The sequence below is a fragment of the Malaya genurostris genome, chromosome 2 (genome assembly GCF_030247185.1).
Source record: "Malaya genurostris strain Urasoe2022 chromosome 2, Malgen_1.1, whole genome shotgun sequence".
NCBI classification, from domain to species: Eukaryota; Metazoa; Arthropoda; class Insecta; order Diptera; family Culicidae; genus Malaya; species Malaya genurostris.
The window spans coordinates 252,559,802-252,576,618 of NC_080571.1; the positions used below are offsets into that span (position 1 = coordinate 252,559,802).

The 16,817-nt window shown below is 36.1% G+C and overlaps 2 protein-coding genes across 5 annotated transcripts; one reads left to right on the forward strand and one right to left on the reverse strand.

Moving 5' to 3' along the window:
• The first annotated feature begins 7,324 nt into the window (after positions 1 to 7,324).
• On the forward strand, positions 7,325 to 8,913 carry LOC131429504 (dnaJ homolog subfamily C member 28). 2 transcript variants are annotated; one of them, XM_058593659.1, is made up of 3 exons: positions 7,325 to 7,482; positions 7,548 to 7,698; positions 7,757 to 8,913. In XM_058593659.1, the coding sequence occupies exons 2-3, from the start codon at positions 7,609 to 7,611 to the stop codon at positions 8,744 to 8,746; spliced, it is 1,080 nt and encodes a 359-aa protein (XP_058449642.1). In that variant the 5' UTR covers positions 7,325 to 7,482; positions 7,548 to 7,608; the 3' UTR covers positions 8,747 to 8,913. The 2 variants fall into 2 exon arrangements, with proteins under 2 accessions (XP_058449642.1, XP_058449643.1); XM_058593660.1 differs by having other exon boundaries at positions 7,587 to 7,698.
• A 2,050-nt stretch (positions 8,914 to 10,963) lies between these two features.
• Positions 10,964 to 15,069, reverse strand: LOC131429503 (homocysteine-responsive endoplasmic reticulum-resident ubiquitin-like domain member 2 protein). 3 transcript variants are annotated; one of them, XM_058593656.1, is made up of 5 exons: positions 14,796 to 15,069; positions 14,472 to 14,631; positions 12,963 to 13,465; positions 12,245 to 12,898; positions 10,964 to 12,130 (listed from the first exon to the last, which is right to left on the reverse strand). In XM_058593656.1, the coding sequence occupies exons 2-5, from the start codon at positions 14,595 to 14,597 to the stop codon at positions 11,635 to 11,637; spliced, it is 1,779 nt and encodes a 592-aa protein (XP_058449639.1). In that variant the 5' UTR covers positions 14,598 to 14,631; positions 14,796 to 15,069; the 3' UTR covers positions 10,964 to 11,634. The 3 variants fall into 3 exon arrangements, with proteins under 3 accessions (XP_058449639.1, XP_058449640.1, XP_058449641.1); XM_058593657.1 differs by having other exon boundaries at positions 14,472 to 14,666; XM_058593658.1 differs by lacking the exons at positions 14,472 to 14,631; positions 14,796 to 15,069 and adding an exon at positions 13,557 to 13,690.
• Between the last annotated feature and the right edge of the window lie 1,748 nt (positions 15,070 to 16,817).

Sequence of the window (16,817 nt, forward strand, 5' to 3'; positions counted from 1 at the left end):
TTGGAAGAAGTAAGTGATATATCGAATGGAAAGCGTCGCTTTGATAGGTCAATCGATGCAAAAGCGAAACTGTTGGAAGCACGCGAATTGATAAATAGAAGCGAAATTATAGCTAACGTTTCAGTTCTACGCATAGCATGCTAGAGGTAGGTTGTTGCTAGACAGCAAGACAAAAAGTGCCATAAAACGATTTGAAGCTTTAACTGGTATGCTCTGATCTTGTGTCATGCAAGTTCGGATGAAATTCCATGTTATGTCGTTTCGCCTGAGAATTTAACAACTACCCCAGGGTAAATGTTGAGTGCGTAAGATTAATTTCTAATTTATATAAGATGAACTTTATTAATAATGAGAAGAAGTAGTAGAAATTTAACGCTATAAATATCACTGCTTTAATATTAAAATCCGTATCGCAAGTATGTACAAAGATATGTTTGCATAAATTTGAGATATTGGTGTAATTTCGCCGGTTATAAAACAAACAATGTTCGGTGTTGGTTCCTAATCAAGATAAATCAAGGCAGAATGTCGTGCAATCACAGATTAACAGACATGACAGTATGTGTAAATTCTTATAAAAATAATTTTTCGTGATGCACTAGTTCCACCTATATTGTACTGCGCGAACTATTTACTATCTGTACACCCCTTGTGATATGTATAAGTTTTTTTACTAGTTGGTTTCCCCTCGTTTGTCAACACCGATCAGCTGCTTGCAGGGATGCCTGATTTCATCAAAATATTTGAAAATGAATCGTCACAATAAATTTTTGGATTACGTTGATAATATATTTAACTTTTTCGCGATATTGGAAGGTAACCATTTATTTGACTCAACGTTGTTCATCTAGACTATTTTTTATTGTGTTGGAAGTTTCACCCGAAATTAAGTGGCGGCAGACCAGAAGCAAGTAAATATTGGTTCGATTTTGTATTGCGTTGGAGGATGAGAAGCAGGCACAATTATGTATATAGTTTTGGCAATATGTATTAAATCTGTACCCTGCATGAAATTCGCATGGAGGTATACAATACATTACAGGTAATTCTGTATGAATGGCAACTCTGTTGGTAAATGAAAAAAATAAACACAGTCTAGATGACAGACAGGATGTTTTTGATAGGGTAACGTGGCGCCATCATGACATATGTGAGTACTGTCCCAAATAAAGGAATATTCAAAATGACCGTTAAAATGATTGAAGAATCTAATTTGAGTGTCCTGTCTGTTAGTCTGTGGTGCAATAGCGGATTCAAATGTGTGACGATTGATTGAACTGTTTGATTGTAGATCTTTATAAATTTTGGTTGCCTTGTTCCACATCAATGTCTCGAACAACCACATGTGGCTAATCATTGTAGTTTTTTAATCAGAATTTCGCTTTTCATGTGTGACATAGTCTTTGAAAATAGTGCTAAGGAGTGAAAACAAATTTTCGAAAAAAATGTAAGTTAAGAAAATGGGAAGGAAGGGAAGGAATAGGTTAACAGAGGTATTTTGGCCACTTCATATATTTCGGCCCACCTAACAAACTTTATGGATTTTATCTATGTTAAGTAACCCATGTTGCATCAATCACATTAGATTACTTATTGCGGAAGGGGTTCTCACGCTCATTTGTAACCGATCTTATAATGAATGAAATATAAGCGGCCCTTACACGATCATTAAAAATGTTATTACTAAAAAGTAATGTCATTTTTAATGAACGTGTAAGAGCAAGTAGAATCAATACAAATTTAGAATGTCATTACTTTAGTAATCATTAAAAATAACATCTCGTGTAAGGGTCGCTATACAAATTAATTATCAAAATACCGATTCTCAACGACGCGTAACTCCGCAAAATTTTAATAACGCAGTATTTTTATTTAGAAGTGGAATGAGCCATGTACATTTTAAATTCGCAGGGCGTAGTCCACCAATTTGAAACACATTGAATCCTCAATCCTACCTCAAAACGCAAATTCAATGACAATTATTGTATAAGAATATTGATAAAATAAGACAATGGTTAGCTTGTTTGAACCGATTCTTACCAACACCTATCACTCTAGCTTAGTGATTTTGGGTTTGTTTCACAACACAAATATGTTTGTTTCAAAATATGTTCTGTAGCTACTCTCATCCAAACAGTTTCAAGACAAAATTTGAGCTTGTATTGTCTTGATCTTCTATATCATATGTGGCTATCACAATACATGCCTTATTCAACTATTTCAACTAAAAATATCTAAGACAACCAAGACCAAGAAGAATTCAAACTTGGAAATTCGAAAGATCTTCCTACTCAGACCATATAATTCACACTTCTTCCGTACAGATTTCTAGTTGGTCATACATACACTAAACATATCATTTAAACAGTTTAGTAAAAAAAATATATGCGTGCTAGATCAATAACGAAATAAACGACGATCCTAGTGAAAATTGGTGGCCAATATATTTCGTGATGAAAAAAAAACAATATGTAAAGGTAATACACACATGGCATCTGATGACTATTATCGGCATGGAACGATTGCGGAACAACAACATCAATTGTAAGCAATTCATATGATGAAACACAACATCAAGTTCACGGAACATTTTAACGTCGGACTAAATTAATCTTGACGTCGACCGAAGTTGATTGATCGTCTGAATCGTGTTTAAATGCAGGTATTTCCAGATGAAAACAAACCAATCTCATTTGTGGTTGTAAGTGAGCTGTCAGAAAAGTCAATATGCATATCTTCCGAACCCAAGTAACATTTTTAATATTAATAAATACTTGTCTTCAATGCTACATAATAGATCTTGCATTAAAACTTTAAACTCCACGAAAGCCTTCTGAAAACCTATATAAAATCATGTTCCTGCCAAGTGGACCATTCTTCATAAGGTTTATAAAGCAAAGTGAAGAATCAGCATAAACCAGCGTTAAACTCCAAATTCAAGACAATTTTGAAACCAGGTTTATGATCAACATTAAATTTATTCGGATGGAATGAATTCCGCTATAAATAAACTGTCGTTTTGATAATATTTTTCTTGACTATGTGTGTGTCATGTCTGCTTTAAATGCAATCAGTAAGAATATATTAGATTTTATTTACGAGTTTGAGGATTTTTCCGAACGTAGAAGCATCATGTGCTTTTATTTCTATCGTGAATGTTTGGATAGAAATAAGAATTATAACTAATCGCCTTGAAATAAATGCGGTTTTTGCTAAAGTCTTCATGATTTATGAAAAATATTTTTTGATTCATCGTCATTTTTGTATAAAACTATTTCGTAGCGTTAAAACTTGTGCATACGTTCTGAAAATGAATCATGAAAGTCCATCATATTTCCTTGTTTTTGCATTTCAAAGTTGATTTGTTGTCAATGAAGGCTACGGAAAAGAGCATCAAAATGGCGGCCATGAAATTTTCTTTAATGCAAATTACCGAGCAAATTACACTTAACCTAAGAAGCAATAAATCAAATAGCCCACAACAAATGCGTCATAAATGTACTTTAGAACCCTCAAATTTGCTGTGAGTGAAACCGACGACACGACCTGCCACTCGGTTATCAAAACTGTATCGCAAATTTAACTACCCCTCAGTAACTGGTAATGTCAAAATTAAATCTCCTGAAAAACTATTCAAACTGGCAACACAAGTTGATGAATTGTTGATTTTGAATAACAGTTACCAAAACCATGGTTACTGCATATTGAAGACTTGAGGAATGTAAACAAAATAAGCTGCCACAGGTGGAAGATCCTTATTTCGCGGCAAAGTTGTCGGTTTCACATAACATTTCAATATCCGTTGATACTTGTTAAATAATTCAACGTAATCAGTCTTCAGATCAGATCTGTGACGTGAGTTTTAAAATGTTAGCAAACTAAATAAATGAGTTTTAAAATGTTAGCAAACTGCAAGAGTCATTGAATCCGTCATAATAAATCTTATTATCAATCTGATGATTTAGTACCGAAATATGAATGACAAAGCTGAGTCAATCCGGTATATCAGTACTATTCTACTAGATGCAATTGCACTTCATATGCAGATGCGAATACACTTATAAATAGAATTCATGTTTAATTTACTTCAAATAATTTTATAATTGGTTCTCAAGCAGAATATAGGCCGTAACTTGATGATTATATAGAATGAAGCCTGTCTATCGTAGCACTACATTTAGTGTCAGATTTGGATATTGTTCCGGTCGGCGCGAATACAAAAAGAACGTTGTAACCTTCACTTGATAGATGAATGTATCTTTTAATATTAAAATTCGTTCATGATCAACTATTGAACGTGGGCTCTGGTGCAGGATAATTCTCTAAATCATGATAACTTATATATTAATTATTTTTAATTATTATTAATTCATTCCTCGTACCTAGCGTATTGTGAAATCGTCTAACTTTGTCGTATTTAATAATTAAATTTTTCAGGGGTGCCAGTCCCCGGCCAATAGCTCGCGGTGTCTCGTGCAACTTTCACAATCTTAGTTTCTGAGTTCTTTTAATTTTACGCTGATGGCACAAAAATTAAATTAAAAAACTATTTCAAAACATTCTCGACTGGTTTGTTTATTTATTATGGGGCTCCTTGGTAACTAGTTCGTAGCAACTTAAACAGTGTTGCTCAAGAAGATTATTTTGATCGTCATCAAGGGGTCGCTATATTTTTGGTAACTGGCGGTAAATCGCTCACAAACACTTTTCATTGCGATTTTTCTTCGAAGTGCCTGGTCGTGTCGTCGGTGAAACTGTCATTCAATGAACACGCACACACAAACACACACACAAAACTAGATTTATGAAAGAATTTAACTGAAAATAATGTTTTAAAGAAAATATTTGAAAACAATACTAAGAGTGTTTGCATGGTTTTACCACAGACTAACAGACATGACAGTATGAGTAAAATCTTATAAAATTAATTTTTCGTAATGCACTAGTTCCACCTATATTGTACTGCCCGAACTATTTACTATCTGTACACCCCTTGTGTTACGTAAAAGTTTTTTTACTAGTTGGTTTCCCCTCGTTTGTCAACACCGATCAGCTGCTTGCAGGGATGCCTGATTTCATCAAAATATTTCAAAATGAATCGTCACAATAAATTATTGGATTACATATTTAACTTTTTCGCGATGATGGAAGGTAACTATTTATTTGACCCAACGTTGTTCATCTAGACTATTTTTTATTGTGTTGGTAGTTTTCACCCGAAATTAAGTGGCGGCAGACCAGAAGCAAATAAATATTGTAACAAAACGGGTTCGATTTTGTATTGCGTTGGAGGATGAGATGTACGCAGAACGAGGCACAATTATGTATATAGTTTTGGCAATATGTATTAAATCTGTATCCTACATGAAATTCGCATGGACGTACACAAATCAATACATTACAGGTAATTCTGTATGAATGGCAACTCTGTTGGTAAATGAAAAAAATGAACACAGTCTAGATGACAGACAGGATGTTTTTGGTAGGGTAACGTGGCGCCATCATGACACATGTGAGTACTGTCCCAAGTAAAGGAATATTCGAAATGACCGTTAAAATGATTGAAGAATCTAATTTGAGTGTCCTGTCTGTTAGTCTGTGGTTTTACTGTAGTACAAATTGCTTTATTTTTAGTGCAGTTGTTAGTCTACACTAAGAAAAAAACCAAAGTAACGGTAACCTGTTTTTCATTGTCATTTCAAAAGTGTCAACAATCATGATATATGACTATTCACCATTAGTATTGTATAAATTACTAGACAACAAAGACTACGACTTGACTAAACTATTTGTATTTTTGACTTTCCTGGCATGGTCATCCTGACAATGATAGTCATCTCAAATATAAGAACAAATAGTTAAAAGCACAATTTCTAGTAAGGTGAAATTGCTCTCGAGCTTTGATATATATGAGAAGCGAAATAGTTATTGCTACCACGTAAATATGTTCACAATATAATAATGTTACCATAAATAGATACATGGTTTAAAAGACGATTATGAAGTTTGAAAACACTATTCATGTAGTCCATATCAACAGAAGTTATGTAGTAAGCACATTATCGTATAGTGTTTTTCAACCTACTATGTATTTCATTTGTGCTGACTATACAAATTGTCAATGAACGGGTGTACTGTTATTGTCACATAAAGTTACAATTTAGCAGAAAATTTCGTACTTGGGTAACACATCAGTGATGGATTTGAAGAAAATATTCTATATTGTGACTGTGTACTTTGGTAGGTCTTGCAGGTAAGCAAAGTTTGTAGCCTTACTAGTTTCCGTCGTTGAAATTTTGCCGGCAACGGTTATGTTTTCCAGTGAAATCAACATCTCGTATACGGTTTATTATTCATTATCGGTCGCAGTAGAAACAACATCAAGCGATTGATGAAAACGAAGATTATCATTTGATTCCCGGATCCAATTCGCTCGAATCCGACGGAAAATCGCAGGTGGGTATCGAGGTTTGCATCTGGACTTGGCTAATAATTTCTTTCATGCTGCCAATTTCTGCTTCAGGAAAAACTCCACCGGACTCATTTGATTTGATGCGAAAATAAAATAGAGTGTAATGAAATTATTTTGTTGTTCTTGTTCTAGAATTTAAATTCATAAAACTTTTCAACATTAGCTCATGTTTTGCTGATCTTCAGCATTGTTGAATCAACCACTGCTTTTAGTTTCAAAATAACTAGAAGTGAAATGTCAAAAATACCATGACTCTGGTTATAGCAAAACCTACAATGTAAAAAAAAAAATTCGGTCATGGTTAGGCTAACCATCTCAATCGTATTAGTTATTCATACAATACACTGTTCAATATTACTATTCATAGTAAACATGAACTTGACTATTGTTGAAATCATCTGATTTCATAGTCGGCTGAAAACCACTATACGCTCATGGTCAAGTTGGCCCTCTATATAGTAACAGTTACCATACTATTTTTCTGAGTGTAGGTAAAGACTTTTATAGAAGCTTTAATAATAAATAGTTGTCATAAAACAGATAGTAATTGAAAAATCAATTACAAAACTCCTATAAATTATAATCAAAACTATAAGGCATTCGAATTGCTACTTGGGAAATGTGCATAAAAATATTTGCATAAATAATGCATAAAATAAGACCTAATTATATATTCATTTATGTGAATGGGATTTACCATTCATCTCAAATTGGTTAAAATATAATTTTCACTCAAGTGTTTGAAATTTTAGGTTTATAAATTTGAGCAGTCGTCACTCAAATCATGTGTTGTGTTCAATAAGCGTGTATCGCGAAATTCACTGCGATGACCTTGAATGTTCATGCAATCAGCTGCTAGATGTTTGTTTTGAACGGTTTGATAATGAGAATGTTCTCTTTATTGTGTTGTTTTCGAGGCAGACCAAATTTTTTTAAAAATGTTTTTGTTGTGTAATAAATAGAAAATAAATAAATGTAAAATATTTTCAATTATTAAAGCGTTTGAACAGGTAACATTCAATAATATATCGTTCACCTAAAATTTAAAACAGTATATTTGTTCTACAATTTGCAGTACACTTGATAGCAGTTTTATTTATTTTGTATGACTTAGCCGGATCGATGAAATATTTACAATGTTCTCTCGACACAAATTTATCTCACTGAAATCAGTTTATCTGTGCGGTTTTCGAACAAATTTTACTAGCAGAGGAGAATTATATAATGTACTTCATTAGTATTTATTTTCCAATGCGATGTGAATACAGACCTTTTATTTTCTAGAAATGTTACCTGGTTCTTGGCGTGACAGAACAATCTGACCAAAATACTGTTCGCCAGGCGTATATTGCACTTGTTAAAAAAGTACATCCGGACAGTGGGCACCCTGAGGCTGATGCACAAAAATTTCAAGAAGTAGATGCGGCATTCCGAATTTTGCAACAAAAATTCGCCAAATCTCGTCGAGGTATCGTTGAGGATATGCAGGATAAGGTTAAAGTATTTGACATTCGCCACACAGCTCCTCAGCATAGGCAATACCTTAGCTTTGATGGAATAGGCATCGGGACACCGTCACAGAGGCAGAAGCAATATCAGACAGTTCGTGCGCAGCGTGCTCAGGAGAGAGTGCTAGAGCATCGTATGTCTAAGGCACAAGCTTCCGAGATGGCTCTCATGAAAAAGGGAGAATATTTTAAGAAGCATGAAATCAAGACCAAATATGGGTTTGACAGAGTTGTTGAAGATTTAATTCAAGAAGCGATGTCAAGAGGAGATTTTAGCAATTTGTCCGGGTTCGGGAAACCGTTGCCCGACCATCAAAGTCAGAATCCATATGTGGATTTTACCACAGCAAAAATCAACAATATTATGCTGGATAATGGATTCACGCCTGAATGGATAACGCTGCAGAAGGAAATTCGCGAGGATACAACTGAATTGAACATCAGTTTGCTTAAGGAACGAGGAATGCTAGGCGAGTTTCCGTTAAATCAACAGGATGAGCTACGGTGGGATAAAGTTTTGGAAACTCACGAAACTATGGTTGATAGGATTAATAAGAGAATTGATAAATTTAATTTGATAGTACCGGTTTTGAACAAACAGATGATCCGTGTAGACTTATTAAAATTAAGTCGGAAAATTCTTGAAACTGGCAAACACAAAGGACAAATAGAAAATGTAGACAAGTTGTTTTCACCTGTAAATGAAACACAGGGCGTTAACAAACCTAAAAACATATTTAGTCTCATTGGGTCGTTGTTAAAATGAGTTGAAGAAAAATCTTCAAGGTTTTTTCAATAAATTTTGAAATAAAAATCACGTGATCGTCTACAATTGATAAACCAGTATATAATTCAAACAGACAAAATTAGATGTTTATTAAAAACTTATTTATTCTTCAAAGTGATGAATTAAACGATCAAAGACTAAGAATATTTTAAGCGAGTTTTAAATTTTCCTCTAGCTTGTCGCAACGAAAGACGTTCTAGCCAGACGTACAATCAGGGATTTCACCATCCACGTAGTTCTCGCCCGGCAAGCATAAAAGCTACTAATCGTAAGTAAGAGGAAATTTTCTGATTAGTATTTCCATCATTCCATATCATTTTCATTGATTATTTGTTGCAGTTATTGGAAATGTCGTAGTGGACCTTCTGATCTTATTACTGTCTCTGTTATTTTTCGAGGTGTTGGGTTAGTTGAAGCAAATGTGTCTTTTACAATGGTTTCAGATAATTTCGTTGGGGTCATTGTTTTATCGTTAGGTTGTAGGTCTTACAAGTACTGGGGTTGTTTGGGAATCGAATCGATTCAAAAGAAGATTTTTGTCGAAATTTGTTTATAAGACTATGTAACATTACATCTAATGATTGCACATTTGCCTTTGCAATTCATTTGTGGTCCAATGCGCCAATTGGCGCTTCAATGCATAATATCGTACGCTAAGAATCGGCTGCGAAGTCTATTGAAACAGAAAGGCAAAATACCATAAAAGGAATGCAATGCCAGGACTGCTTTAGACCAATGTGCCCCTACTGTCTTCAAAAGAAAGGTACTGTGGACCATCAATGGCGTAGTGCACATGGAAGATGAAACGTGGAGACGGGGTATAAACCACGAATTCCAACAGACAGCTGCTTGGAGAGCCACCTATCGCACGTACAGCTAAATTTGGATGGCTACGATAGGCTGGAACCGTCGCAAGGAAGCCGGACGATAATCCAGCGAAAATGATTCTTGAATTTGATTCGGTTGAAACAAAAAGCAGAGGAACGCAGTGAGTAAAGTGGATCGATTAAGTGCAAGGCGATCTACAAAATATATACCAAATATTCGTGACTGGCGATGAGCATCCATGCATCGAGTTTGCTGAAGACGTATGCTTGATGAAGTAAAGAACACCCCAGGACTATAGCTGTTAAGTAATATAGGTAAAGTGGTATAACGAGATAACCGTTCCAACCTATGAATACTTAGATATTTCACCTTTGGACAACCATGGACAAACTTTCATCGTCATCATCATGGCAGCGTAAAATCACCCTGTTAGCTTGGAGCGAAATCAATCTTCAGTTCAGCAACGCCATCGCACGGCATCACATTCAACATATCATGTCAATTGTATGGGTGCGCAGAGCTGCTATTTTGGCACGCACGAATTTGACATTTCTCTCCACTACTTCTATGTACGAGATTCGATTCGCACTTGTCAGAGGGCGCCATGATCGCAAAAAAGGATGTTGCCAATAATTTGTTCGGAAAATGTGAGAGCTGGATATCTTGTTAATATGGTGTCTTTAGTAGAATGCAGGATGCCTTGCTTTGAAGGTGGCGGAGGGTATGCGATGGAAAACGGACAGCAAGCAGATAAAACCCCCAGGAAAACCCTTTACGGCTCCTAATAGTTTTGACCCGAAGGAATGAAGAATAGTAACATTGAATTATTCGACAAAGTAATAGTGCGTTTTAAGTTTGGAATTTCTTAGTGGAACTGTAATTGTAAGGTCCCACTCGATAGTTAGTTACCCGCGATAAGCATTGTGCACGGTACCATATCCCGGGTTTTCCTTCGTTGTGAAACGCAGGCCTCTGTTACACACGCCAAGTTGCTGCAGCATCTGGATATACGTTGCTGATTCATCGCCCCGAAGCTGGTGTCCACCCTGCCAGCCGTACGGAGAACTCTCAATGTCGACCAACGGCATCTCGGCCGCAGCGTTGAATAGAAGTTATCGACCGAATAAAATGCGCAAGTAACAATAGTAACAATCTCTTCCGGTTTACTTAGAATACAGTGGTTAAAAATATTGTTCGGTCTTATTATTATTTTTTGTGTAGTTTTTTGTAGTGCTACTTGTTTCTACCGAAAACACGATATACTCAGTGGACACAGGTTGGCAGAATGTTCGCCCAAATATCCAATAACCGAAGGAAAATACAAATACCACAGGTTGATAGGAAAGGTAAGGTATGTAACAACAGAAATAAAAAGGTAGCATTTTTTATTCCAGTATGAACATAAATAAATGTATTATCCATTTCTTATCTTATCAATCAATAACATTGTTCCAACTTTTTTACATTGAAGAATTTACACAATTATACGTCTACCAAGAATTTCCGCTGAATCTTCGGCATGCTAATTGAAACATTAAAAAATCAACTAGTGCAAATGCAGTTTACCAATTTACGTGGTTAGAATCACCCAAATCCAATGAACAATTTCAACCCGCTTGTACGAATGTACATACGAATGCCGCTGCATTTTCATCAAATTGCCAAGCCCTACTCTACGTTTATTCTTCAACATTACATTACTAGCTGGTCGATCATGAAAATGTTCTTGTGATGTCTTCAAAATTTTGCATGTATAAAAATTTAATCTATCCACTTACAGTAATGTGTTGCCTAAGAATATATTAGAAAAACTTCAAGCCGCAAACCAGCTCCGCAAGTTATATATTCATAATAATATTGTAGTAGTTAGAAACAATACATAGCAATCGGGTTCACGCATAGCGGATTCGGATGTATCCATATGTACACAAATTAAGCAACTGCTGTCTGTGAACATTGTTGTTTTGAGCCATGTAAAACAATGTACACTGATTAACAAAACCAGTGATGTTCACTCCAGGTGAAACTAAATTTGCTTTCTAAGCGGCGGGTGTGTCTGGAATAATTGATGTGAAGAACGATAGAACCAAAGTTCGTAAAAATGTCGCAACATCGTTAACGTTCATCCTGTTTGCTTCCTGTATGATGTCCGATTGGTCATGCGTCTCCACAGAATTGGGTTGCACTGAATCACCTATTTGTGCCATCGACACTGGGGCTTGCTCAATGTTCTCCGCTACCGAAGTGGCCCCAGCAGTTGAGCTTGCTGTTGCATTTGTATCTTGTTCTGATTTTATTCCATCAGAACTAAGCTTAGCTTCCCCAGACGGCGCAGGAACTTCAGGGGTTTGACCGTTGACGACCTCATTGACATTTGGAGCAACCGGTGCTGCACCTTCTGCACGTCGAAGAACACGTTGCCGGCCAATCGCTTCCGGTCGAATCCCGTGGGCATTGTTAATTTGTTGTACAACGATTTGGCGAGCTCGTTCCAATCGTTCCGTGTTATTGTTACGAAAGAAGCCAATTTGGTATCTATTGCAAAAAAAAGAATACGATATTAGGAAATCATTAATTTGAATAACCGTTAATCTTTGATAACTACACATCGCAGACTAAATTGTGTCCGGTAGCAAAAATTATACTCACAGATAAAGCGATATTCCAATGAAAAACACGGTCAAACATCGTGTCGGTGACGAGTACAAGTAGACCACGGTCATGAGAATTCCCACACGGCACATGCTGAAAAAAATATCCAACCAATCGCGATTTTCCTGCTCTTCGACTACAATATTTGGAAACCTTCTGGCCGGTGCTGGTGCTGCATCTGCTCCGGCAACGGGGGCTCCACCGGCAGCTGCTGCTGGTTGCACTTCGGCTCGACCATCGACAGTGTCCGTGTCCCTGGTTGATTGTGCAGTAGATGGTACTGAATTGTCTGTTGTACTTGGCCCTGCAACCGAAGGTGGTGAAATTGCTGTGCTGGTACCGTTCGAGAGACCAGGAGTTTGGCTGGGTGTGCCGGGTGGTGCACTTGGCTGAGTTGAACTTGTTGGGATGATTCCACTCGATGTGATTGGTGCTGGAATGCTACTGGCCGATGGCATTGGTGATGAATTCACCGTAGATAAATACGGATAGTATGCCAAATTTGGTATGGTTTGAGCCAGCACTGGATTGGTGTTAACTGGCGGTATTGGTAGTGAAGGGTTCATTTGAGAATTTGGCTGAGGTAAAGCATACGTAGGTAGGTTCGTGAAGGAGCTTGAATTCGGAGCCTGCCGATTGGTTTGTCCAATGCTGTTGCAAATAGAACAAAATTGTTACCAATTTTAAGTCTGCCTGAAACTTTTAATTGACTTACACATTCATATATTGGTTCAGATACTGCATGTACGTTTGCTGCATCCAATTCTGCATAGCTAAATGTTGTTCCATAATATAATCGGCCGTCGCCACTGAATTAGACAAAGTTGGCATCGAACCAGCTGCGTTGCTATTTTGTTCTCCCGTAACGAAGCGCTGCCGTAAACCATCTGTGCCAATTGAACTACTAGCACCTATTTCCGATGATCCTTGTGATGCATTGCTAACTCTAGGATTGATCGATGTTGAAGCGCTACTAACATGTGGTGTGTCCTTTGGTGGCATATTTTTTTGATTATAGTTTTTCAAACTACTACTATCTCCACCCGCGCTGGTGCTGGCAATGCCACCCGTTTCTTTTTGATATCGATTGGTTTTTGGTGTGAACACTAAATGCACCGTATACGCCTGCTGTCCGTCGTACTGTCGCAGAACATCCTTCAGTATAACACTATCACTTAACAATTGGCCAGAATATATCAATTTTTGTTCATCGGTACTCTGAAAAATGAATTGATTGTTAAATACTGTTTTCTTTTGGCATTCATAAAAACAGCTGAAACTCGAAATGAACGAAGCAACTTCTACTAACGAATGACTCTTAGCCACGTAGCGCTTGCTTGAACAGATCTCGCTATCAGTTGAGATGCAATGTAGAGCTGATAAGCGGAAAAATACTTTCTACACTATATCGTTTAACAGTTCAAACACTGTATATTCTGAATATACGAAAAAATTTAAAACAATGTTACAATGAGAATTACAAACTCTACTTTTACACTAAAATGATAGATAGTCTCCTTCTATCAAATTTGATTTGTTTTTATTACAAATTCTAACTAATTGTATTGGTGTGTGCGAATACCACGTCTTATCGGCCGCGAACAACTGACATCGACGTGTGTGCATAAATATTTGATTAAGTGGCCCATGTTGGCCTCTCTAACACACTTCCATGTTCAGCATTACGATTGGCGATTTGAAAATTATTGTCGCTCCGCAAAAGCACCAACACGGAGACAGATCAAACGACGAATACGATGCAAACTAATGTAGAAAACTGAAACTCAGGGAATAAACAAAAATAAATTTTATTGCTTCCGAACTACCTGATAAGTACCCGCATACTTAGAGACCATATCCCAAAGTCCCCCCTTATATGATAAGCCGCAATTTTGAATTTTTACAATCCAATTACGTGATAATATATAAAATAGAATCAGGACATACTCAATAGCTATAGTTTGTGTTTATACCTTTATTTCAGAAATAACAATATTTCAACTTCTAATCTATCATTTTCAAGCCAATCTTCCGCTTCTATTCTAGCAACTAATTTTGACTCGCTAATTGATTTGTGCCTGAGTCCTACGCTAATCACTAGATCAAATATAATCACAAATCAATACAACTTCAACGGATGGAATCAGTCCAATGATTTAATGTTACTGTTGCGGGGCAAACGTATTAAGTAATTTTTCGAAGGAACAAAACACCCGATACTTACAGGCTTACCGGGATGTACTTCCGTTAGGTGCCCTTTCAGCCGTCTGATCGACCAAGTTGGTTCGCACTTGATCGTTTGGTCATCGAACTGCTGGTTCGAAGCTTTCACAATTAATGTTATGTCCATGATGCAACCCCGATAGTTTAGTGTGAATCACTATCTGTCAGAGTGTAGGAACAGCACAATAATAATATTCTGTATTAAATACACAGATCAAAGATCTAATTTTAGGTATGATTTGGATGGGTTCTTTTACTATACGGCGAATGTTTACAGTTTCACGATACAATGTCGAATGATAAAAAGGAAAAAAGAAGGGGAGACCTTTCACTGTTATCCGTCAATATTTCTTCTTTTCTGAGCACTAAAATTTTTCACTTTTTGCGTTTTATACGTGGAGCTTTTGTGTTAGTTTTAGTTAACCTTTCCAGCTAGATTTCAAGCTAGTTCAAGCACAAAATACATTCGAATTTTCAAAGAAATTTAAGTAGATTCACTTTGTTATGCACATCGACATAAACTTCTTGACTATACGGAAAAAGGTGAAATTTTTTTCCAATGCACCACCAAACACCACCCATCAGCTAGTGTTTGTGTAGTGTGGGATTTTCTGATTGGTCCAAATAAGCTCAAAGGGCTTAACACATTCGACGAAACGATTGATATAGAATAAATACTCGTCAAATCATCTTAGTAAGTTTAATTATTATTGTAGTGTCATGTTTTAATTTAATGTTGTAGAAAGTTAATAATACCAATAAAATAATTTATCGTTTCTTCTCATTTTTTGTTGCGCAAACATTCTTATACTTATCAATAATTTGACATCATCATTGAACGACCTCCTTGACTGATTTGTCAAAGCAGTTGACCGTATTCGGAGATGTCATTCCAATCGTTCCGGAACGAACTATATGAGCAAATGATGACAGCTAGAGCTCACACGCTACCGATGAATTATTCAATTATAAGTACTCTCTACCCATTTGCGCCCAGTTGAGTCGACTTAAATTAGATTCAGAATATATAAATTCGTCAATCATACTTAGACTCAATAAGTAGCGAAAATCGTAAGGCAAATGATGCATCAAAAACAATCAAAAGCCCCATTTCAGAAGACTTATATGAAAAATATACCACTATTATAATGTTTATTACTTTGTAATATGTATCGTATCTGTCACTACATACTACAATTTTCATGCGAACATTTCACGGATTCGACAATATAAAAGATATATTATGTTTGTGGTAGAATTTTCGCAGAATGTTTTAAACAATTTCAAGTTAATTGTGTATCTTATCTGTCACTATATACTAGAATTTTCATTGAAATTTCAATTTTCATGGCTTCGTAAAGCGGCATTATGATTCGTATACTATATGCTTGTAGCTGAAAATCATAACGAAACCCCCTATATATTTTCAAATAACTACAATAGTCTGGAATTTGATTAGGAATTCAACATGATTTCCAAAATGGGTTTCGAATAAAGTTCGATAAATAATTTAACTGTGTTGACTACGACAAGCATTTTTATCAAATAATTCAACATCTGAAGATACTACAAAATAACAAATCATACTTTGTCCATATTTTGTAATCAATCATCATATTTTTTTGTTGTGAATACTGAATACGATTGGCAAAAGATAGGGCATTGGAAGAATGTTGCTTGTAATTATAAAACAAAAATGTCTATTGATTGCCATTCGTAAGAGTCTCTTTGTGATGTTTGAATCCATTCAACGCAAACATTGTATCGCCGACGCAAACCTTAAATCCAAAACAAAATTCAGCTCTTATTGCCGTAACACTCGTTCATTCACGATTAAAGAAACTTTGACCGCAATAATTCATACAACTAGTACTTACTACACGCCGCGAGGAAGAATCAAATTACATCAACTGCACTCGGCGTTGAGTCCGGTCGGTCACATAATAAAACAGACAAATTATGCTAAGTCAACATTCTCGATGCCGATGCCATTGTCGCACCGCGATATATTGATATATATTCAATAACATAAGCGGTGCAATGTAGGAACATAAAGAATCATTCAAATATTCAATGTACTTATATATATTTGTAAATAATTGGCATTAAGAAATTTAGATATAAAAACCCAAAAATTATCAATAAAGACACAGTCAAAATCCAAACCTCATTCAGCCAACATTCGTTTCCGAAACATCGGAGCTCTTCGTTGCTTTCCACCTTGCATCCCTTGGACGAAGGGCCCCATTCCAAAGTCTATAGCGTGTAGTATTTGTTACGCAGGTGCTACAAACTAAAGAATTCAATCTAGACTTAGAGGTGGCTTGTACCGCAGGACATCTCTAAC